The following is a 25,852-nucleotide window of genomic DNA, read 5'->3' as shown; positions in this document are numbered from 1 at the left end:
ACACACACGTGGTAACAATAGAAAGAGAGTAGAATTAAGAATAACTACCTTATTTTCCAAATTACCTATATTCTAAAGCAGTTAAATAACTTTCATAGCCAGGAAATGAACCAATATAACTTCTTACTGTATCTAAATCCCAGTCCCTATGTCCATCGCTAAGGGGAGCTCTCATTCTCAGCAAAGAAAAGTCTTTTCAAAACAATGGCGTCTACTGCAGAGATCCAATGGGCCAAAATGCAGAGAATAAGCGACCAGGGGAGCCCAACTCCAGTTGATACATCTACAACACAAGCCCTAGACCTAAGACTCGGGACATTATGGAAAAAGGGGGTGGGAAGATTGTAAGAGAGAGAGGATCAGGATACTTCCTGCTGATTAGTGTTTTCTACAAACGACAGGGAAAGCGGCACCCATGTAATCTTAACAACATAGCTGCCAAAACACGACCTTCAAGGGCAACACCAGCTGACATGTTTGCACAAATGGTGGAAATCTCAAAGATCCAACCCCTAGATGGAGCGCTCCAGGCAATCAACGGCTGCTGTGTGTGAGAGAATCAGCCTTCTCTGGGGATAAACTTCTCCCAGGCAATGCAATCCCAAGTGGTCAGCCCTAAACACACATACATATTTACAAAACACAATGTGCTCAGTATCAGAAGGCTGTGTGTATCTGTATACATACGCACACACACACACACACACACACACGTAACAATAATAATTGAAGAAGACAGCATGCACTTGAGAGGGGAGTGCGGGCATTGGAGGAGCTGGGGGAAAGGATAGAAATGATGTAAACATAGTATTCATGTATGAAATTCTCAAAAACTTTTAAAAATTAAAAAAAGAAAATAAGTTCACAAACAAGTCCACTTCCTTCTTTGCTGTCCCTTCTCTCTGGGTTTTGAGACAGGGTCTCAGTAGGTAGCCCTGGCTGGTCTGGAACTTGCTATGTAGACCAGGCCTCAGAGTTGTTGATTCTTCTGCCTCTACCCTCCAAGTTCTGGGATTACAGACATGTGCCACCAGGCCTGGCCAGCTTTATTTCTTATAGTAAGTCAGGTCACAGTTATTTCTATTAATAGAACCCAAGCCTTTCCAGTATATCAAGGGACGATCGTGCATAAAGACATTTTCTTTCCATCTTTTCACCAAGCTGATATGGAGATGACTATAATTAAACTTCCTAAGGATTATGAATCGATCAAGCTAATGATTGTGCTTAGCTTCTCCCCTCGGTACCATGAAGCTTTTCTTTAGACACAGCAACTCGATAAAAAGAATACTTTGTTTTGTTATCAATTCTGAGTTGAGAAAAAAAAATAAATCTTGGAAGGTCATTTTAAATCTCCAAAGTCAATATTACTTGAACCAAAAACCTCTTCATCTTTTAAAACTTGCAGGGTGAGACACTTGGGTTATTGCAACCTTCGGTTTAATGTTTACAAAATGCAACACAATTGGCTCTGTGCGTCAGTTCTTGAGACAGCTCACAAATGTGCCAAGCCCATCTTATTGAGAGAAATACACTATTTATTTCCTGGGCTGCAGAGATTGTTTAGCTGGTAAACTGTCTGTCACTCAAGCATGGGGACTGAGTTTGGTTCTCAGAATCCATGGTGCACCATTATAATTCCAGCCCTGGGGGTGGAGAAACACTAGGATCCCTGGTCCTTTCTGGCTGACCAGCCTAGACTAACCGGTGAGCTTCAGGTCTCAGTGAGAGTCCCTGTCTCAAAAAACAAGGTGAGCGTGGTACCTGAGGAAGAAGAATGGTATCTGAGGTATCTGAGGCTGCCCTCCCTCTGGTTCTCTCTCTCTCTCTCTCTCTCTCTCTCTCTCACACACACACACACACACACACACACACACACACACACACAGTTGCACACACTATTAATGTCCTAATAAACTATCAGTTAGGAGGAAAAGGGCAAAATACTCATACCTAGTTGTATGGGTCAGTGTTTTAAAATCCTAAATACTACTTGGACAACTCCCAATTAAAATGAATTCTGATAATATTGAAATGTCTTCAAGATCTGCAAATTACACTGTGATGTGTAAGATGCGCAGTGTCAAAATGTCTTCCCAGGGTAGGCCTCCAGTCTGAGGGGTAGAGACCCAGAGGGAGTATTGTAGCTGGGGTAGTCTAAACACAAGCACAAAATCTGCTTCAATAAAACCAAACCATTCAGGTGTGGCAGCACACACATTTAATACCAGTACTTGGGAGGAAGAGGCAGGCAGATCTCTGGGAGTTCGGGGCCAGCTTGGTCTACAGAATGAGACATTATTTCAATCAACAACAGCCCCCTCCACCCCAACATCCTGAGTCTTTTCACCTTCCTCTTTGGAACTGGATGCCACCAAACAAACACACCAAACAAACAGGCAGAGCTCTGACTTCGCTAATCGTTCCCAAGCTTGAATGGAGGCCCTGGAAGGTCTGGACGTATTACTCCAAAACATAGCACTGTGACATTTCAGAAAGTAGGAAGGTCACTTACTCTCTGACCTTCTCTTGCCCAAACCCCTGAAGCAAGTCCTCCCTCAGTTTCTTCTGAGACAGGTTTTAGAGAAGAGAGAAGAATGCTGGTACTTCTGGGACATGGGCACAGAGAAGCCCGGCAACAGGCTTGCGAGTGAGTGCCCTGTGGTTTATCACTAGAGGACTGCACTGCCTTGTCCAGTTGACCCTGGGGACACTTGTCTACTTGTCAAACAGCATAAAACTGCACAGATGTCCCCATGCCTCTGGGGATTCATCTAAGAAGGCTTCTTAGTTGCAGGAAGCTCTGCTAAATCAATCTGTGTGTTTTCCTGCATTGATCTGTCTTGTGATAGGGGCCCCAACTGTGAACCTACTAGCAGCAGGAGAAAATAACTGTCTTCTTCTAAGATAGACTTAGGGCAGGCAGTATTTTTCCCAGCCTCCCTTGCATCTATTGGTTGTCATGTGATACATTTCTGGATCTGAATGATTTGCTGTTAAAGGCACAACTAGACAACCCCTACCCATAAAGAAGCAGAGGCCTTGCAAAGAGAAGTTATTCCTTGTTAGGCTGGCCCAAGGTGGAGTCATCTAAGGCACCGAGGTGGACATCCCTTGTGGGAACCAGTCCCTTTGGGAGATGGAAACCGAATGTTATGCACTTCTCAGAAGCCACCAGACCCTCATCTCAGCAGAACAGCCTCACGGCAGCATCCTAATATCTTCAAAAATTTTATTTATTATTTCATGTGTGTAAATGTTTTGCCTGCCTATGTCTGTGCACCATGCGTGTTCAGTGCCCACAGAGTATTCGAAGAGGGTGTTGGGTCCTCTGGAGTTGGGTTTACAGATGGTTGTGAGTCACCTTGTGAATGCTGGGAACTGAACCCAGGTCCTCTGCAAGAGCAGTTATTGCTGTCAACCCCTGAGCCATCTCTCCAGCCCCACATCCTGACAGCTTAAAGACCAGACATTCCCTAATAAAGATTCTGCTTACAATAGTAACTTTGTCTTGGAGTGGTTCTCCTTCCCTAATGCTCTCCAGCCGCTTTCCTGGCCAACTGAAACCACCCTAGAAAACCCTAAACTCCCCTCTTGGCAGGACTGCTCTCCCCTCTCTAGGACGGAGAACTTGGCCTTTTGACCTCATCATGGCTCTGATGGCCTCATTCCCTCATTAAGCATCACACCCTCTTTTTTCCTTGGCTCCATTTTCTTCCTTCAAGAGTCCAAGGAGTGAAGACATAGTGTCTGCAGTTTTGGCAGTCAGCTTGTGACCAGAGGGCAACATCATCATCATCATCATCATCATTATCATCATCATAATAATAATAAAAGGGAAGGCTAGCAGAACAGAATGAGGGTATCACTGGACTGGGCTGTCCCCCTACCTTCAGACTTTGTTAAGAAAGTGACCAATGTAAATTAAGCCAATGTCTCCCACCGTGTCATTAAGTGTCATGACAATCACTGGACAGGCTGTTGGTACTGCCCTCTGGGGAATATCAAGGAGAGTGACCACTGACACCATCGGTGAATTATCCTGGACTTCTCACCACTCCGAAGACCACCCACATCTCCCATGGCTGCCCAGCAGGCCTCATCACTGCGAGAACCAGTGTAAGCCATACTTCTCCGTTGCTTGGCTGAAAGCCTCTGTAATGGGCTAGCCTCTGCTCGGGGTGCCAGTGACGGTTCATCAAGTCTGCCCCACACAGCTGTGCAGCCGCCCAGGCCCAAGTCCAGAGCCCCCCACCACCTCACACTGGCTGCACTGCTTCCTACTCGACTCTTGCTCACTTTGGTCAACCTCTGGGACACCTTTTAATGGGTGACGATTGTAACTCATGAGAGCAAAACAGAAATACTTCCAAGTGAGACCTTGCAGAGCATATTTACAGTAACTGAATAATTACAGACGGGAGAGGATAAAGGCTCCATCAGTGTGTGTGAGTTCGTTTTCTGTAAAAATTAAGTTTTTTATATGGTGTTAGGTTCGGGTGTACAAGGTGCTCGGTAAGAACTGATTTTTTTCTATGTTCCTATCATGTATGTTTCCAGCACACTCCTTTACTACCTATAGAATGCACACCTTACAAAGTTGACAGATCTATCAAATAAGACAATATTCATAAAGTTTTTGGCAGAGTGGTTTTTGGCAGAGTTTGTGATAGATACTAGACATCTAAAACATGTGTTTTAGGATTACCTTAAACTAGAATGTGAAAACTGAACATTACTTGCTGGTAATCATAACTGAAGGGTTGAAAATTTATCTTCCATATCCATACAGTGATTTTATAAGCCTTCTTTAATAAATGTTGAAGAAATAGGAAGATCACATCCCTTAGTCAGGGAATGACTTCAGTCTGCAGCCAGCTCTCAGGCAGGCGACTTGCCTGTGTTGGCAAAGAAGTGGCTGGCTCAAGTTACATCAGGGTTGTGTGCTTTTCAACAAAATATCCAGTTCCCTGCTTGTCATAGTTCCTACTGAGAGCCCTTCTCAGAATTCCTTGTTTATTATGAACCACTTCTGGCCATGGAGGCAAGGACACGAATTTTAAAAGCTGTCTCAATTACAGGATAATACAAGCAATGAATGACAACCTAGCAAGATGGGGACTGTTCTGCCTCTCAGGCCCTTGGATGAATAGATCAAGGGCTATGTGCGTTGGAAAAGTCACATTAGTTACAAGCAATGACAGAGACAAGTGACAAATACATGTTCTTCAAACCGTAGTGTTCATAAGGTGATTTTTTTCACTGTGGGGTCTTTTCTTAATTTACCCAACCCTAGGTACCTCCAATGTATTTAGGTATTTAAGAAATATTATCTGCTGAGGCAAAGATGTGGAATGTCCCTATCAGGGGTATGCAGCCTTTGCTCTTGGCACCCATTCTAATATCTTCAGGGAGAAAAGAGAAAAAAATATCACAGCTATGAAGGCATGGTTCTTACAACATGGGACCTCGGAGAATAAAAAGGATTCTCAGAAAATATCGGAACGGAAATTAAAAACGCAGTGGGAGGATTAGAGGATACAGTTGAGTAAATCTCTCAGACATGGAGAGAGAGAGAGAGAGAGAGAGAGAGAGAGAGAGAGAGAGAGAGAGAGAGAATGAGGATAGAAAGTAAACAGAATTAGAGGATAAATCTAGAAGATTCCTACACACATAAGAGAAACTGCAGGGAAAGAAGTTAGGGACCCCCTTTGCTCCACTTTAAAACAATGGGTATGCAGTCTAAAGAGGACCTCTGATAGCTCAGCGTAGCAAGTGACAAGCCAGCACAGGGGCACTATCTCGGGAAACTCCAGCACACTGTGGGAAAGAGGACATGGAGAGAAAGAAAGTATAGGTTATACCGAGAAAGCAGGAGTCAGCACAGGGGCCAGCGTAGACAAGAGGTGCCTAGGGTATGCAGAAGGATGGAGAAAGAAGGTCCCCAAGTAATGATCCTAGAGGCTACCAGTACAGCTAGATACTACCAGTACAGACCAGAACACATCAGAGGCCCTGGGAAAGCTTCTATAGGCCCATGACATACACGACAATAAAAACATACATTACAAATTAAGAAACCATGTTGATCGAACAATTGCCTCCATGTGCAAGATTAACCAAAAAGCAAAGCAAAGGGATTTGAGAGAAGGGAAAATGAAACAAAACTCAAAACAAGCACAGCACAGTAGGTTCTATAGTCTGCAGATGTGGAACTCTCAGACTCAACTGACAGGTTAGAATTTTTTTCAGGAAGAGAATCCCATCTTAACGGGCATTTTTATTTTATAAGCAATGCAGTGAAACAGTCATTTATACAGAATTTGCAGTGTGCTAGGTACTATTCGCAACCCAGAGATGATAGAAAGTATCTGGAAGGGCAAATGCAAACAGTGTTCTATATAAGGGGTTTGAGCATCCGTGGATGTTGGTCTCTAAAGAAAGTCCTAGAATTCCAGTCCCTCTCAGATGGCAATACAGGACTGTGGAACATGGTACCTGCAAAGTTACAACAAAATCCTCAAAACTGACTGGTGAGCATAATCAGGACAGAACTACCCTAGAAGATGGGAAGGCAGGCAGGGTGGCCATGCAGGCAGGGGGATTTCGTGGATGAGGCAGGTGTGAGGTTAAGAAGAGACAGATGAATTTGCTCTTTACAGGGAGAAGTTATCAGCTAAGACGTAAGAGAAAGCTACAGGAACAGCAGCCTATGTATGCTGCTTACTGACATGAATTTTATCTAGAGAGGGACAGTCCCAAAGAGTTGAAGACACAGGATCCAAGGAGGGAAACACACGTGAAAGTGGAGAGAGACCTGTTCTTTCTCCTGGCAAATTCTATAGAGCGATCTAACTGCTAAAGTGCATGTTTTTGTGTGTTTACATGTGCATGGACTCGTGTGTCTCCACAGATGGTTGATATAAAAAGATATAAACAGAAGATGGATGATGAGTTGATGTCAAAGGTTCCTTCCATTTCCAAAGCTCTAGGATCAGAGAGTTTTTTGGGTTTTTTTTTCTGCTGGGGGTGGGCGCAGCAACAGCAAAGATGTTGACATCTCATTTTCCAAATAAGATTAGCCTGGACCCTGGAATGCTGCCCACTCCCCTGCCCACTCGGCAGCAAGACAGACAACAGCCAGTAACAACAGCTGTATGTATCAGGCACCAATCCAGACACACCCACATGTAATAAAAGAGAAAAAAACTGCTTGCAGATGAAGTGCTTAAAGACTCAGAAACATACGAAAGGTTTGATGAGAAAAAGAAAAGAGAAATGTCACCATCTTTCCACGTAGCAACCATTTTAGCCAAACCAGTTGTTGAATAAATAAGTCTGGTTGGTTTTCATTCTTTTGTGACGTTCCAAGCACCCCCTTTCCACATGGGACAGAAAAAGAATGAGCTCTTTTCCATCCTCAAATATTTCATCTCTCCTAACTACAGGAAGCAGACAATTAATAATTGCATTTTGGTTACTATCACTCTGGACTAGGAGTCTGTCCCTACCTCATGTTCTAACATTGAATTTACCTAGGTCTCCAGACACTGTAATTCTCATAAATCAAAGCCAAAGGCAGGCAGGGATGGTGAATGCATTTGGCCTCCAGGGGCCAGGCACAGCTACCTCTCTGAGGTTAGTGACTCTGGGTAGCAGGCTTCTACGGGTGGCTTTGACTCTGAAATCCTTCCATTCCAGTGATCTACGAGTCATCTAAATGAAAGGGACATTTGTGGAGCCCATCCTATAGACAGCTGTAAGACTAAACAGGAAATGGATCTACTTTGTTCTTGTGTTGGGGGAAATGATGCTGGAACCTCTTGCTGTGAGAGATACAAAATGAGGCCCAGGCTTTAGGCAACATCCTGCACCGGAAGGCCCCCGGATGGAGGAGAACTGGCTGGACTGTTAACACAAGCCTGCACGTTGACCTACCATGAAGTGCAGGCTCAGACATTCACTAATTTACATGGGACACAAGAACTACACGAAGGGACTACGGCAGGTGGGCTAGTGGGAACTATGCCAAAGAGATGCCAGGTCGTGCTGCCTGCTGGATGGACAGAGATTATCTTAGCTGAGTGCTGGCCTCTCAAAGACCACTTGATCAGGAATTGTCCAGCATAGGAAGCTAACATGTATATACTCAGCTTCAGCTAATGAGCCAGCCAGTTCTGTCAGGTGGACCAATCAAATGCGGAGATTCAAAAGGCCAGGGCTGAAAGGGGGATTTCTTTTTTCTTTCTTTCTTTTTTGGTTTTTCTTTTCGAGACAGGGTTTCTCTGTGTAGTCCTGGCTGTCCTGGAACTTGCTCTGTAGATCAGGCTGGCCTTGAATTCCCAGATATGATGTGTGTGCCATCACTGCCTGCCAAGAGGGGGTTTCTAAGGGCTTAGGAGGCCCAGAGTGATCCTCACATAGAACAATAGGGGCAGCGAAGCTCAAGGGGACTAAAGACTTTCTCTGCTTAGCGATAACCAAGGACTTCAGATACAGGGAGGTCAAGAACAGCTGAGGAGCAGAAAAGAATTTTGCCCTCAGGTCTGGAGGCCTGAGCTGGGACACAAATTTGGTACTGGTCAGAATCAAAGGTACTTCTGCCCTTAGTATCTTTGCAAATAAATCTGAATAACGGCACCAGGGTCCTTCCTATTCTTTATATTCTGCAAACAGTGGCATTTTTCTATGCTTTGTATTTCAGATAGCACATCACACATTAAACCCCAGAAGTGCCTCGGCTACAACACTGTTACCCTCAGCCACACGGCCCTCCCCTCCCCCACCTTCAGGGTATGAGAAACCCTAGAGGACCCTGCTTGGACAGGCAGGTCCCTGGAACTCAGAGGCTAGTCACAATGAGAAACATTTCTCTAGAAGGCCAGTGAAGGAGGCGAGACAATTGGAGAGCTAACAGAGACATGCCCACTGTGATACATTTCCCTTGAAGTCAAGGAAAAGAAGAATGCAATTTTTGTTTGTTTGCTTTTGTTTTGTGAGTCAGGGCCTTACAATGTCGTTATGGCTGGCCTGGAACTTACTGTGTAGATCAGGCTGTCCCTCAGCTCACAGAGATCAGCCTGCCTCAGCCCCAGTGAGGATGTGGTTTTTTTAGTGTCAAAATTTGAAAGACAGAGAATGAGAACAAAACCTGATTTATTTTCTTAAAGGCAACATCTCATTTACAGCCCTGGATGGCCTGGATCTGCCTATGCAGTCCAAGCTTCTCTGGAACTCAAAGAGATCCACTTCGCCTCCCAAGCCTTGGCATTTAAGGTGTGTGTCACCATATCTAGCAAGAAGGTATGATTCTTAATTATTTGTATGTGGATGTCTGTGTGTGAATGCATGCATACAAGTGCAGATGCCCAGAGAGGCCAAGGGTGTCAGGTCCTAGAGCTGAAATCGTGCTGGGAACCGAACCTGTGTCCTCTGCAAGAACAATAGTTACTCCTAACTGATCCAGCTCCATCTCTCTATCTGCAAGCTCTCTCTCTCTCTCTCTCTCTCTCTCTCTCTCTCTCTCTCTCTCTCTCTCTCCAGGATATCTAATGTCTGACTAGCAGCCACCACCCACACCTCCTCCTTTCTGACAATATGGCTTATCTATAAATTGGACTCATGCGGGAATCTTACGAATATATGAAAGGTGCCTAGACATAATACCATGCATCGATCCCCTAAAAAACGGGGAGTATTCGCAAATTACCTCTGAGCCCTCAATTATTCATAAAATGTCATGTATTTGAAAAATTCACTTCAATTTCCTGCCCCTGCAGACATCTGTGGAAGGATCATTTGAAAAGTCAATCACTTCAGAAGGAGTCCTATAGTTTATAAAAAAGGAAAAGAAAAGAAAAAGGCAGCCATCTGGTAAATTCCAGGTGCAGAAGATGTGATGGAAATCCATGGTCCTCCCTTAGCTTTCTAGAGGTAGAGGAGAAGCAAAGCTGACAGGCACAGTGTGAAATTTCTGTCAGGGTCTGATGTGCTCTGCAAGCCACAGATACAACTGGAGTGACACATGAGGTCCCCCCTGCCACCCCAGAGACCCTGGTAACTCCAGCATGGCCACTGTAGTCCTCTTCCTACCAAGAGATTTTCTTGGGAAGGCGCTCCTTCAGCATCCTTGGGAATGCGAACTTCTGTTTGGTGATCTACTTTCTCAGACTACATTAGGGATATTGTATTTCCTTGCTTATGAGTACATGCTCCAGGCTGAATTACAGTCAGTTGAAGGGACAGGTTAGGGTCATAGTTTCAGAAGCCAGAATGTGCAGAATAGCTTCTTTCCCTCCTCAGTGTGTCTGCAGCCTTACCTGGGTTCCCCGGGCCTCATCAGATAAAGTCTTGAGCTAAATGACGGCTTTGTCTATTCTATGTGCCCGGAATTAGCCAAGAGGGCATTTATAACCAGCATTCACCCTAGCACAGCACCTGGGAAAGCCAGACACTTTGGTAAATACTGCGTTCTCTAATTGCACAGATCATTAGAAAACTGCGGCCCCTTTACATAGCACTCTTACACTGGCATGCTAATAAACAGGCTCCGGGATTTGTTTTATAGGACTTGAAGTGGATTCCTGTTCTTGTGCGCACTCTCCATTGTAAAGCTTTGACCCTCGAATTCCTCATCCACCTCTTTCTCATTTTCCTTTTTAAAAGGGATGTTACGTGAGTCTGACTTTTGTTTTGCTACCTGTAGCTGGTCCGCACTCTACTTTGCAACCCTAGGGCCTCCATGCTAGGGCAAGCTGCACGGACAGTTTCCTTTGCCAGGTCCTGCCAGTTGAGATGTGACAGAACACCAATGAGGAGGCGAGGACAGAAGCCCCTGGCTCCCTTTACCCTCATTTTTTCTCCCTCCTTATTTGTGCAGTGTATTGACTGTGTTCCTGCCACGGGCTCTGCTCGTTTAGCTGGGGTCACCTTCCACTGTCCCTGATTGAAGGGTGGCTGTAGGTCCCAGGCAGCAGGGGCACCGTGGGAGCTGCTTCTTCTGGGGATTACTTGGGGGTTCTTCCACTTCTCCCTCCCCATTCTTCTAGCCTTTTTGCAAGCATCTTTAACATTCCAAGTGGGTTATCTGTTTTCTTGACTGGGCTCTCTGAGTAGTAAAACGCCACCTGATGATTTCTGCCAAAAACAGTGCGGTCTCCTACAGAGGGACTTAAGAGGAAGCTGCAAGGTGTTCAAGCCTGGAAGTGCTTGGTTATTGACGTTAACAGATGATTTGATGTTGGCATGTTCCAAGAGGCATTACAGTTGCTTTCTGGATTATTATTTCAGTTCTCTTTATAGCAAGCCTTTGGACCAGGGTATTCACTTATTCATTTATTATAAATAATTATTACAAGCAGGGCATCTCAAACAAACAAAAACACGAATGGGCACCGCTTCCAGAAAGGGACACCATGGCACACCAGCACTAAACCAGCTTGCCCAGCGTGACCAGGCCAGGGTGACAGTTTGAGGGCTGGAATTCTGAGTGCCGACTGATTAAGATGAACAAGCAAGAGAAGTACCTGAGGCAGGGGAGTGAGCCAGACTGCCTGCAAAGCTGAAGATTCCAGAGGAAGAAACAGAAAAGCCCAAAGAGTCTGGAGATGCCAGGTTGAGAATTTAACATCCAAAGGGTATCAGCCAGGGGGGCTGAATAGACCTGGATTGGTGTCTGAGCACAGCAGGTGTGTGCAACAACCATAGAAACACTGTAGTTATATGTTCTGCCTGTAACAAGGTTGGGGAAAGACCTGGGATGCTCACTCTAGCAGCCCCCTCAGTCATATTTTACCTAGTAAAGATTCCCCTGAATTCTGTTCCTGTTGAGCACAGATACAAGTCTTTGTAAACCAAGTGGATACTGTCTACCAAGAGTCACTTCTCAATGGGCAGAGTAGCAGTTCTAAGTCCATTGAGAAAAGAGGGAAATAAGAGCACCATGGCAGCTTTCTTGTGAATTAAAATTAACATGGCATACTTTTAAGAGTCTTTTGTTATATAATTATTGATGAGTTGAAATATGGCTGGTATCATGTTAGACAGATGGCCAGAGCAATGTTTTTGTTTGTTTGTTTGTTTGTTTTTTTCTGTTTTCGAGACAGGGTTTTGCTGTAGTTTTAAAGCCTGTCCTGCAACTAGCTCTTGTAGACCAGGCTGGCCTCAAACTCACAGAGATCTGCCTGCCTCTGCCTCCTGAGTGCTGGGATTAAAGGTGTGGGCCACCACTGCCCAGCTGCAACAATGTTTTTAATGAGAAAAGTAGCCAATGACCTCTAGCATAGAAGTCGCTTAGGTAGGCAGCAATGTAAGCCTGTCACTTTGTCTATTACAACTTTTTTCAGTTGTTATGTAGCAAAAGAAGGCAGCACAAGAATAGGGCTTGAAGAATTGATGTTAGGAAAAAAGGCAGTCAACCAACGTTGCCTACAGCACAGGACAAGAAGACCAAAAGCCTATAGGTCTCGAAAGTGCGGGGAAAGGGTTAGAGCCTGGCAATCCGTGCTCCAACTGGACTCTAGAAGCAGACTTACACATGCCACCGGAGGTCTGCACAGCCATTTCCTGACCTTTCAGGCTACTCTAAAGAAGGGTCTTCTCACTTTAGTATGGCTCTCCTTCCACGACTTTAATCTGAGCAGTAAGCAATCTGAGAGAGGAGACCCGTGGCTGCAGGAATCAGCTCCTCCGCTCCGAGGTTCACAGTGCTCACGCAGGGAGAAGAGGGCTCAGGATTGCCGCCACATCTTCTGGGTCAGCCTGAGATCTAAATGCTGGACTCATCAATTATGAAGGTTCTGCCAGCTGGCTTCCCATGTAGAAACAGCCAGTTGCTTCTCCTATGGCATCTGCTCATCTCATAAAACTCTGTTTCTCTAAAGTGGACGAGCTGCTAGAGACAGCCACTAGCAGAACACGAGCAAATCATGAGACTGGCTACCAAGGTGATGCTGGTGAGGGCCTCTGTGATGCAAGAGCACAGATGCATTGGGATGAAGGGAGCGTTCAATCTGTATGCATAATCAAAGCCGTAGTTCCGCTCCCAACTGTGCAGGAAATCACGGAGAGAATGAATATTCATGTGCGTAACTTATTTCACGTCATTAAGCTGAATTGCTCTTAGTTTTGAGATTAAAAACTATTTGCCTCTCTAGTTCTCAGAGCTCAATTTATACCTCCTTTAAAGAACAGATTTCTTAGCAGGAAAGAAAAATCCAAGTATCAGACATTCAGAACTTAATATACCCACTATTAGTTTGTGAAGCAGGTTGCTGATGGAGCATCACTTCGTTCCTGTGATGGGCACTCTAACCTGAGATCATACAGTAGAACCTTTAAATATGGACTCCTGGTGCTGGGGAGATGGCTCAGTTCGTAAAGTACTTGTTAGGCAAGCATGAAGACCACAGTTCAGATCCCCAGCTTCATGTAAAACGCCAGGTGAAGGCAGCATATGTCTGTAAACTTAAGCACGGGGGAGGAAAAGACAGGCCGATCCTTGTCTCAGAAAGCAAGACAGGTGGTTCCTGCCTCTGGATTTCACACAAGCTTGTGCAAGCCCTTTCATGGGAACATATGCATAGACATACAACACACACACACACACACAGAGAGAGAGAGAGAGAGAGAGAGAGAGAGAGAGAGAGAGAGAGAGAGAGAGAGAGAGAAAGAGAGAGAGAGAGAAAGGGAGAGAGAGAGAGAGACTAGTACTCTCAATCAGCAGTTAAATATATACCTTCAAGGCACTGTAACTCTTTTCTTTGCTTCCTAGTCAATTTTGAGAGTCCACATAACAAACCAGAATGAATTCCAAGAAACAGCGGGACTTTAAAAGTCACAAAGAATGATCCTTTAAAAATAAAAGATTTCAAGAGACAGCCATTTCCCACTGCAATATATAATTTAGGTGTGGACTTATCTGGGTGTTATTCAATGTTTTAAAGTTAAGGGCTCTATAGAGACCGAGAATGACAAGAACGACAGCCATTACCTGAAGTATTTATAGCTTATATGAGCACAGACAAGGATAACATAATGTTAAAATGAGAAAGCAGGCCTCCTGGAAGAGAAATATGATTCACAGAGTAACAGGAAAACCTCAGATGTAAATTGCAATGTCAGTATTTGATGTACTTTCTTTTTTCTCTTTCTCAATGCATTTTTCTTCTTAGGATGTCTGTATCTGGTTTTAAAACTTAGGGGGCCAGATGAGACTTAGGACCATGTCAACTTATTACTTCTAGAAATGTCATGTACAGCTCTAAAGAAAATGATGGAACCATGATCTGAACATGTCTTTACAGTTTGCTGGTGAGGTTTCCATGCCGAATGAGCAGGGAGAATATTCAGGAATGTGCATTCGCAGGGATTCTTGGGTCATTTGTCCTCTTCAGGATTTTAGCATCTCTGAATCTCAGGTCCTTATGGTTTCCCTAAGGAAGAGCTAAGACTGTTGCAGGTCTTTCCTTTCGTACACACCAAGGCTACCAGCAGAAGGACCTGTGGGAGGGAGCAGGAAGGTGACAGACAACAAGGAAATGAAGAAGAGTGTGGTACCTGGAGGGTCCCGGAACTCTCTTCACTAGCAGGGAAATGCCCGGAAGAGTGAAGCTGTGTGGTGCTATTTTGTTTGTGTTCTAACAAAGACTGCCTAAAGATCAGAGGGCGGAGCTAGCCACTAGTTAACCATTGAGGTCTGGAGGTCTGAATAGACAGGAAGTGATAAGGCTGGGCGGAGAAAGGACTATAAGGTGGGAGGTGGCAGGAGCTTGGCCCCTTTTATTGGCTGAAGAATTAGCAAGGTAAGAATTGACTGTGGTTTACTCCTTTGTCGTTCTGATCTGTCAGCATTTACTCCTCTATCGGACCCTGGGTTTTTATTATTAAGACCAATTAGAATTCACGCTACAAAGCTGCTTGAGCATCCTAGTCGGCCAGTTTTAAGGATGTCCTGGGAGCTCTGAAAAGCTTCCTCAGGTGCCACCGGGAGAACATCTGCTCGAGCACCAGAGGGGGGGCTCAGTGGAGCGACCAAGACTGACCAAGGTCTCTCTACTGGCCTTCCCACACCCTCAGTAAGTTACCGGCCTCCTTTGGCTTTGGATGGAGCACCTTTTTGTTCTGAGCCCTGACCGACAGCTCAGTAGAAAATAACAAAGTGCAACACGGCAGTAGAGTGCCAGGGAAAATGGCTTAAAGCATTCAACTTCAAAAAGAGCATGAAGAGGTAGCCAGCTTCTAGCTCAACACGAAGACTGGTTTTAGGACGAGGCCTGAAGAAACCATGCAAAATGCCCAGGGGTTGAATACCCCTTCCCAAGAGACAGGGCACTTAAGAGCCCTTCTGACAGCAAACAACAACAGTGACAACACCAACAAATGAACAACAAAACCCCAACCCCAAATACTGTTCCCTTAGTGCTGGAAATGCCAGTAAACGATTCAGGAGCACATTGAATTACTACTCTTGAGAATGACCACAGGAGCAAACCATTACAAAGCACCATGGCATCCTATGGACTTGTTCTTAGCTTTTCTGAGAACTCCCTCGGACCTCCTCTCTTTCCTCTGACCTGCTGCTTATGCTCATGGGGTACAACCCATGCATTCTGCTGCACCGTACATAGAAAGGACTGATTGAGAGATCAAATCTGAACATTCATAGTATATATTCATATTGGGCTAGCGTATGTTATTTTAAATTTCTTCAAGCCAAGAAAGCTGGCCAAATCAAATGCCCTTTATGTAGTTGAAGCGACCTAAGTCATTCACAGAGGAGCCTTTCTGGCGGTTCTGCATGCCACGCCCTGCTGGCTCACACCTGGCACCTGATCTGTTTCTGCAGACCTAGTGTTTGCCTCACTCGCTACCCTTTCACCTACTTTTCTATGTAGCCAAGGGAGAGAAGCAGAGCAAGAAAACGCAACTGATAAGCAGATATAACCACCAAACTTGAGCTGGCCAAAGACCACACTGAACTCGGGACAGACAGATGCGGCAGATCTGAGAGCCGCTGATAATAGCATCCTTACCACAGTCATCAAGGTCTTATGTACAAAACAGTGCCTGAAACTTCTCTGTAGCCATATGAGTGATGTGAACGAAGAGAGGTCATTTTAAATCATCTACTCATGGGCTAGGTTGTAGCACAGTAGCAGAGTGCTTGGCAAGCACTTCTAAGGCCCTGGGTTCAATCCCTAGCACCACCAGTAAATTTAAACAGAAATGTAAGAAATTACTGATGTGTGTGATTGGGTATGATGATGCCCACTTTGAACATGAATTCAAGGCTAGCTAGTGTTACATGAACTCAAGTCTCAAAAAGGTGGGTGGGGGAGGGGAGAAAAGTAAAAGGCCACGCAGATCAGTGGGTCAAAGACACTTGCTACATAAATGTGAGTACCTGAGCTTGATCCCCAGGCCCACACAAAAGCTGACATGCAGCATGAACATCTGGACTCCCACAGTCTCAGAGGCAGACAAATGGGCCAGCCTTGCTTATGCAGCAGGAAAACAGAGACCCTGCCACAAACAAGGTGGACGGTGACGAAAGACACATGAGGTCGTCATGTGATCTCCATATGTACACCGACACAAGCATATCCATGTTCACACGTGTGAATGGCCACATGTGTACACATGTGCACATGCGTGTGCACGCACACACGGCACTCATTAAAACGATGGAAAGATTTGTCTTTCTGCATGGAGTGATGTGTGCAATTCATTTCTACAAAACATAATAAAAATAATCGCAAAGGGAAACAGAGGGGCTTTTCTTTAAATGTATTTTTGCAACAGTAAAAATAAAGCATGCCCTTTCTCCTACACGTGAGGCAGGGACAGGCACATCTGGTTGCTAGAAACACAATCTCAAAAGTATTGCCTTTGGCCAGAGGTTGACAGAGGAACAGCTTGATTGGCAAGCTGATTGAATGAATGTTACCTGTTTGAATAAAGCGTGGTCCTGTCCTGTGGACAGTGTTCACCGACATATAAAGAAGATGATGAGATTGTGGTCGCTAAGGAAGCAGCTTCGAATAATGATGGAGTGCTGGGTACCAGGTCTGGCCTGTGTCGGGATCCCAGGGCTGGGGGAGTGAAAGCAAACACACGTTCGTGAATCTCAGTAATGTAGGCTACCTTAGAAATAACTTAACTTAGCTAAGAGCATTCATTTTACGTATCAGGCTGCAAATGAAATTGTGAATTAACTGTGCTCTTCTGAACTACAGGAGAAATGTAAAATATCTGCTTGCAAACAGGTTAAACAGAAAGGAAATGACATTAATTTACAAAATGGCTTATGGAAATGACATTAGGGATGCTCTTTTAAAAACCTAATAAAGTGATTTAATCTTTCAAAATGATGGCATAAAAATTCCTAGGAGTTTAAGGAGATAATGTGGCAGAGATTAAAAGGATGACTGGCAGATGCATGAACAGAGAGGACAGGCACATGAGAGGCAGACTCCAAGGGGCACAAAGAAATCCTTTAACAGAACAACAGCCTGCCACGTCTCAATCCCATTGGAGCCTACACAGACTCCTGGACATGACTCAGGGCTTTTCTTAACATTTATTTTAATAGCAAGGCTGCTTTATAAAAGAGAGAAAGCTCTTATTTCTTTTTAAAATTTTAGGAGTTCAAGAAAGTATCCACGTCAGGGCCATCCGCGGTCAGAAAGGATGAACCCTCCGGGCTTAGCAGTGACCTGGAACACACGGGTGCTCCATCCGGGGTCCACATGGATTTTCCTTTCTCTTTCTGAGACAGGATCTTACGATATACAGCCCTGGCTGCCCTGAACAGGACATTGTTATACAGACCAGGCTGGCCTCAAACTCACAGATATCTGCCTGCTTCTGCCTCCGGAGTGTTGGGATTAAAGGCCTGTGCCACGATATCTGGCGTACATGAGATTTTTATCTTTTCCCAAATTGAGCTGAAAAAGATATTACTGAATACAGCACAGCCTTGGGGGTGTTTCTGACATTGCTTGATACACACAAAGGTCCCAGATGATGCATTTTCACTGTATAAATGGAAAATGGCCATTCCGGGCATTGTCAGATGAGTTTGAGGGCTTGTTTCTTTGGGAGGGTGAGGAGGTAGTAATTTGGGCTGATTCTAGGGCCCTACACACGCTAGGCAAGTGCCCCCTCAATGTAATTCCAACCCCTGAATTTTGTATTTGAAGGAGTTTATTTGATGAGGTAGAGGGAAAGGCATGGAGGGAAATTGGAGCAGGGTCAGGAAATGCTGAACTTTGGTTCTAAAGTTTAGACAATATGTGAAAAGGTGCCCAAATCTGTAAGCAGTGGTCCAATTCATGTGAAAACAAAATCCCCAAGCCCAACACAGGCATACATCACACGCACAGGCGCACATCACACGCAGGCGTACATTACACGCACAGGCGTACATCACACGCAGAGGCATACATCACACGCAGAGGCGTACATCACACGCAGGCGTACATCACATGCAGGCGTACATCACACGCACAGGCGTACATCATACACAGGTGTACACCACACACACAGGCACACATCACACACACAGGCACACATCACAGGCACAGGTGCACATCATGCAGAGGCGCACATCACGCACAGGCGTACATCACGCACAGGCGTACATCATACACAGGTGTACATCACATGCACAGGCGTACATCATACACAGGTGTACATCACATGCACAGGTGCACATCACGCACAGGCGTACATCACGCAGAGGCGTACATCACACGCACAGGCGTACATCATACACAGGTGTACATCACACACACAGGCACACATCACACGCACAGGTGCACATCATGCAGAGGCGCACATCACGCACAGGCGTACATCACACGCACAGGTGTACATCACACATAGGTGTACTACTTCCTCGTTTCCTGGTATTCTGGGTACTGTGGATTATATTTAATTTCACTATAGCTACTGGAGAGCCTGAGACAGGATGACTGGGTGTTCTAGGCCAACCTAGAAACTTAGTAAGGTTTCAATTAAAAACACAACACAAAACAAAAAGTGTCTGTTAAAACAAGAGTTACTTAAGAAAACAAATTTGGTCCCGTTTCTTGAACTGTGGACAACTACAGTTTTCTGTGTGTTCTCATAACTCAGGCAGTCTGCTGGGGGAGAGGCCAACGGAAGGCAGCTTGAAGGAACTGCTGTCATCAATACAGAGAGGACCAAGGGCGATGTTCTGGTCACTGTCCTTTTGCTGTTACAAAGGCAACCCGAGAAAGGAAGGGCTATATTCCAGTTCCAGGGTGCAGTCCACTATGGTGGGGAAGTCATGACGGGGAGAGCCTGAGGCAGTCGATCCCAGGCATCTGCACAGGAAGCGGACAGGAAGGAAAGTTTATGCTCAGCTGGCTTCCCCTTTGTTGTGTGATCCAGGATGAAAGCCCAGGGGATGGTGCCACCCAATCTTAGGGTGGGTCTTTTCCACCTCAGTTAATCTAAGCTAGGTGTTCTCACGGGCATGTTCAGAAGTTAAACTAAGCTAGAGAATTCTTCACAGGTATGCCTGGAGGTTTGTCTCATAGGTGTCTGTCTCTAGATCCTACCAAGTAGACAATAAAAACCACCGTAGGTGAATCACTAATTCCCTTTGAAGTAACCCTAGACATGAGAATATGATAAAGAAACTCAATTTAGTATAAGGAGACAGATGTTGAGATAGAAGGGGACAGACATGGCAATCTATCTGAAGACTCCAAGGAGAGAGCGTGTCTATAAGACGACTTGAATCTTCTACAGGAAGTAGAAGACACTTCAGAGAGTCTCCAAAGAACATAATCACTAAAAAAAAAAAAATGTCAGCCAGGTAATGGTGGTGCATGTCTTTAATCCCAGCACGTGGGAGGCAGGGGCAGGCAGATAGATCTCTGTTAGTTCAAAGTCAGCCTGGTCTACAGAGCTAGTTCCAGGACAGCTAGGGCTGTTGCACAGAGAAGCCCTGTCTTGAAAAACCAAATAAAAAAAAGTCTATATTTTTTTTTAACCAAAAGACCAAGAAATAATTGACAGAAATATGTAAAACATCACTTCCCTTTATTGGATTAAATTAGAAAATTCAAAAGTTCAACTCAGTAGATAGAGAAAATATTTAATAAAATACAGTACTCCAGTTTGGTTAAAAAACTTTTTGGCAAATTAGAAACAAAAAAAGAAGTTCTTTGGTCTGGCAATCAGTATGAAATATGGGAAGTTTCATTTTAAACAGAGAACTGTTAGAAATATTGTCTTTAAAATCAGGACAAGGCAAGGCTACCCAAGGCCACCATTTCTGTCCATCACTGTATCAGCAGAGCCCCAGGCAGAAGCAATAGAGAGAGAAAAGCACAAGGTCTACAGAGAAGCACTGAACAGCCAGAACACACAGCTCTTAGGGAAGGCACAAAGAGTCCACATCAATCTCTCCCTGTTCATCCAGGGATCACATCTCCCGTACTAAATAAGGAAATCCTAACATTTATTTAAATTCACCACAGCAGCTCTAAATAAACTTAACAGGTTTATCACATCACTTCCATATGTGTGCACATAGGAGTACATGCATGTACATGCCTATATTGCACACACACACAGAATAAAATTTAGGAAAACAAACACCAATATGTTAGCATTTGTTATCATGAAGTGGGTAGATTATAGATGTTTTCTTTAAGTATCTTAATATTTACTATATTTTATGATAAATCAGATGTCACACATTGTTTATATAACATTTCATATTTATATAAATTTGTTGTATTCTATGTAGCCTATAAAATTTTATTAATAGGCTATCTCTTGGAGCATGTGTTTTCTAAGTTTTCTGCTGTGGCTTTCCATTGCTCACAGAATTTACTAGAGGTTTTCTGTTTTAGGAGGTCGCGAGCGCCTTTACCTTCCTCATCCAGGCTGCTGAAACTTGTTCCTTCAGTTAACAGATCCCGCTTCTCGTCCTTCCAGTCCTGGGTGACGGAGGACACAATCTCCTGGGAGGTCGCCTTCAACGCAGCAATGGAGTTGCACCGTTTCTTAGAAGGCGAGGCCTTCAGAGCTAGACAGCAAGGAAGAGAAACTGTAAAGCCAGGGACTGTGGGGCGTGTCCCCCCTAAAGCCAGGCTCAGTGGCAGTCCCAGCACTGAGGCTGAGGCAGGAGGGGTTGGAGCTGGCCCGAGTTACACAGTGAGGTCCTGTTTTAAAACAACGAAAATAATAAATAAAGCTTACAAAATCGGATCCAAATTTCTAAACTTACTATCCTATTTATTACTAATAATTTAGAAATAATTTGGGTATAGAAGGGCAAGAGCTCATTTCATATGTACGGTAAGGGAGATTAAAATATCTGTGTTTTTGGCTATATTATTTGTTCAGAATGACTTGATCTAAAGAAAAATATTCTAAAATACATTTGAGTTGGACTTTCTTTGGATTTTGAAATAGTCTTAGTTGAGGCAAACTTTAAATATAACTTTTTTTTTTCTTGCTAAAACTGCCCTTCCTCCTCCTTGTTTTCCTTATGCTGGGAGGAGGCTGGGTGAGCTGGTAAATGCAGATGGTGGAGCGTTCTCACGACCCCAGCTTTATTAACTGGGGACCGGGACTTACAAATGTGCCAGTGCTTAATTGTATACGCATGTTGCCCAATTTAGCCAAGTTACTTCTGGTTGCTTCTTTCTTTGTGATTTTCTACTGAAACTTCCTTCTCTTTGGTCTTGTCGGATGCATAATTCACTCCCATCTCTATCTGAAGGGCATTCTCCAACCTCATAAGCATGGTGGGAAGCCAGGCCAGTGAAGAGACGTTTCCCCGAGCCATGCTTGCTGAAGCCTGCGGTTCCACAGAGAACAGCCTGGCAGGCGCTGCTTACGCTGTACTCTGATCTCCGCCACTTAGTTCATGCTTTCCCACAGTAACTCTTCCTGGTTGACTACGGCTAGAGAATTTCGTTGGAGGAAGCCGGAGGGAGAGAGCGAAGCTGAGACCTGTTTATGTTTCCCCTGGAACTCGTTATTGGCAAGAGTCCTTTGGAGGTTTGCTTATAAGGGGTGAGCTGACAGCAGCTGGATGAGTCACTGTGGTTGGCTTTGGGACTCCCCGGAGCTTGGATAGCATGGCTCATCAGCCCTCTCTGTGGACAGGGTTCAAGAGATTAGGTGGAGAATGACTTTGGGATTTGCAAATGAGGGGAGAATAGAAGGCAATCTCTCTGCTTTTGGGTAAGGCTTGGGTCGGCTTCCCGAGCGTTTTTATATTAACACCATCATCAAGTGATGTTCGTGGACTAGGCTGTAGTCTGGAGGCCAGCACTCACACTGCAAATCTCAAACTGTCAAAATGTCTAAGGGAAGCTGGCCCTTTTACAGGCCTAGAAACGGAGGGCAGAAAATTGGGCTTGTTGCAGGTCACAGGGTTAGAGAGTGAACCCCCGGGGCCTCTCTTGCTGTCTTCACTTGTTTAATTGATAGATGATTTGCTAGCTCTTCAGCATTCATCTTCTGGTTAGGGTGTGCGTGTGTCTGGGTGAACCTTTTGGATGTTTGGATCTTGCCTTTCCTCTTGGTTGCTCGCAATTGATTTCAATGATGGACGAGTGGACCACAGGAGCTGGCTCTCCCTCGCTCTGTATTCTGCTAAGCACTGTTCACTCTTAGAGAGAGGAGTGATTGCCCACCCCTGGGGTCTGCCATAGCACCCCCTCTGCTTTTGTTAATCTCTTACGAACTGTGATACATTCCTGCCCTTTGCTGTGGGATCTTTAGATGTCAAAGTAAAGCTTTTTTGCCTTTTTTGATGTCTATGCCAGAGTATATGAACTGTGATTCAGGGACTGCTAGGGGTCCTTGACCCCCTCAGATGAACTTCCAGGTTGAACTGTTGCTATAAGAATACGAAGGCATTATGAGTTTATCAGAGGTTGAATAAACTCTGCTATCATCACAGACCAAATTTAGAAGCAGATGCAAGACTTCAGCTAGTCTCGACTAAGACAGCTACTCAGAATTTCCAAATAGTCAAATAAATGCCACCTTTCTTGCTATTTGTTTTAGGAACCATAATTATTATCACAATTAGTTTGACGTTCATAAATTTTTAATTGATTTACAGTAACATACTTAAAATCTTTGTGTGTGCATATGTATGTATATATGTGTGAGTACAGGTGTGCACGTGTCCCAGCATTCATGGGGAGGTCAGAAGACCACCCCAGGTGTCAGTCCTTGCCTTCTAACTTGATAGAGACAGGGTTTCTTATTTGCTGTTGGGTACCATGTCAGGCTAGCTGGCCTGCACACTCCCAGGGATTTCATTCTTCTGGCTCCACATCCATCTCCCTGCAGGAGAGCTTGGGTTACAGGAGCTTATTCACGCATCTGGCTTATATAGGTTTTTAGGAAGAGGAACATATATTTGTGGGATAAGTGACCCACTTAGCCCCACAATGGGTTTTTGTTGTTAACTGATAAGGATCAATAATTAATAATAGATTTTTTTCCAATAAAGCTTTCTTTCTTTCTTTTTTTAATATCTATTTATTTATTATGTATACAATATTCTGTCTACATGTGTGCCTGCAGGCCAGAAGAGGGCACCAGATCTCATTACAGATGGTTGTGAGCCACCATGTGGTTGCTGGGAATTGAACTCAGGACCTTTGGAAGAGCAGGAAATGCTCTTAACCACTGAGCCATCTCTCCAGCTCTTCCCCCCCCCAATTTAGCTTTCTAAAAGATGTAGACAGTTCTTTGAGGTCCTTACTAACTTTTATGAGTACAAAGTCATCCTAAGAACAAAAGGTTCTGAGCATTGCTTCTCTATTCTGTCACTCTTAGGCAGACGCTGATGGTCAGCACTGAGACTCAGCTCTGGTAGTGAGGACATGGGCAGGGCAAGGTGACCGTAGGAGGCCAGAGGGGGACAGTGGTGGACGACACTCAGGAGGATCGACTGGGGGGTATGAAAAGAGAAAGACATCAGAGGGATCCTGTTAACAAACCTCTGTCAAGAGCACAGAACACCTGGAGCAAGAGTAATTGATAGGGGAGTTCAGCCAATCATATTCTGTTTTGGGGGCATGCCGCCCTCAGGCAAAAGCCTGCCTATAAACCTAGCAAGCCTGCTCCGCTAGCTCTCTTTTCACCTGGCTCCTGCGTCCCGACAGATCATTTGGATTCTGGTGTAAGCTGTTGTAAGTCTTACTTCTGTTTATTAAAACTGTATATTTTGTATCAAGATAGTCTGGGGATTTTTCATTACCAATCGCCCTGCAGTTTAAAGTAATAACGTTGCCTTCAATGGTGAGTTTCTTATTGTACGTCTGAGCCTTGCCCTTTTTAACCTTAGAGGGCTTGCATGTGGCTGAAAACTTGATGCATTAGGGCTGTCTCAGAATTTGCAATCTCCCTCTCCCTCTCTCTCTCTCCAGGGTCTCTCTATGTGGCTCTGGCTGTCCGGGAACTCACTATGCAGGGAAGGTTGGAGAGGAGAGACAATGTAACAAAGATGTGGCAAGTGACTTTAGCTCCACAGAAGGTAACAGATCTCAATGGGGAAGAGGAAGTTACCCAGGGAGAACTGTAGAAAAAAAGAGACCAAGTCCTAACCTGGATCTAGAACACACACTTATGATGGGAAGCCACAGTCGGACAGAATCATGAAGGACAGCGAAGATGCACTTCAAAGAGAACTCCAGGTAACAGTCCCAGCTACTGCAGAGATTTACCAAAAATCTACTGATGAAAGGCTGTTAAATAGCGTGAAGAATGCTGATTGGCAACCTCAGAGGAACGTGTCAGCGGAGCAGTGGGGTCAATATCTAACTGGAGTGCGCTGAAAAGCGACAAGAAGCAAGGGAAGGAGACAACAGCAAGTGTGCACAGCACTCAGGAGGAGAAAGGCACTCTAGGAGAGGCAGAGGGATGCAGCACTGGAGGGTCATTATCAGCTACATGAGGAGAAGTTTGAAGGCCTAGCGATGGTGCTGGCCAAGTTTGGAAGGATAAAGCTACCCTTGTGTGACGGGACTCTTTAGAGGGACCTGCTGAAGGCATTAAGAAGGCCAGCATCCATGTGTGACATCCGGCATCCCTTCTCTGATGTGCACAGCAGGCACTTCCCTAGGTGCCAGGACTGCAGTGCGAACTTACATCCCCCAAAGGAATCAAATAAAGTAAGCAAAACTTACAAGATAAACAAGCCAGACCTGGAGTTCATTAATTAGCTCACTGAATGTCAGAGGAGGGAGTCACCTTCTCTACCTTGACAGAACTTTGAATATGCTGCTGCTGCTAGGCAACAGGCAACCATGATGAGGTGCTCACTCTGCATATGAAGCAAAGGCAACTTTCATCACCTTGCTCTTGAGTATGTTGTTAAGTACTCATGAAAATCAAAGTTAGGTCCTGACTCACTTCATACATCAAAAAAGTACCACATGGACCAGTAAAAGAATTTCAGAGATTTGCAGGAAGTAGGGTTAGGGATGTAGCTTAGTGATTAGAAGCATATAAGAGGCCCCAACTTCAGTTCCCAGCACTGGTAAAATGAATGCTCCCTCTCTGTAAAAAATTGTATAAAGTAACAGAAAAACCTGGGTGCACATCGGCCTGATTACTCAGTGGTGAGATCTTCTGCAGGAAGAGGACTGAAGAAGAAAATAATCCCACCGACAAAAATGAAGTCCTAGGGTGAAAAAATGGCTTAGTGATTGCTCAAGCATGAAACCCTGCATTCAGATCCCTAGAAGTCATAGCCTGCTCACGATTCCGGGTTCAGTGAGAGACCTTATTAAACAAGGGTAGAGCGCAACAGAGGAAGGCACACAGTGGGTACTTCTGG

The 25,852-nt window shown here is 44.7% G+C and overlaps 1 protein-coding gene across 1 annotated transcript in view; it reads right to left on the bottom strand.

The window, feature by feature from the left end:
* Positions 1–25,852, bottom strand: part of Pip5k1b (phosphatidylinositol-4-phosphate 5-kinase type 1 beta) — a 256,047-nt gene that overhangs the window by 35,145 nt on the left and 195,050 nt on the right. The window contains exons 12-13 of the mRNA XM_048438730.3: positions 20,912–21,067; positions 16,946–17,090 (exon numbers count right to left, since the gene is read on the bottom strand). Of these exons, the coding sequence (XP_048294687.3) occupies positions 16,946–17,090; positions 20,912–21,067 (301 nt within the window). The remainder of the gene's footprint in view (positions 1–16,945; positions 17,091–20,911; positions 21,068–25,852) is intronic.

Source organism: Myodes glareolus, chromosome 7, assembly GCF_982192425.1.
Source record: "Myodes glareolus chromosome 7, mMyoGla1.1, whole genome shotgun sequence".
NCBI lineage: Eukaryota > Metazoa > Chordata > Mammalia > Rodentia > Cricetidae > Myodes > Myodes glareolus.
The sequence above is the reverse complement of the archived record's forward strand: the minus strand, read 5'-3'. Positions and strand labels throughout refer to the sequence as shown.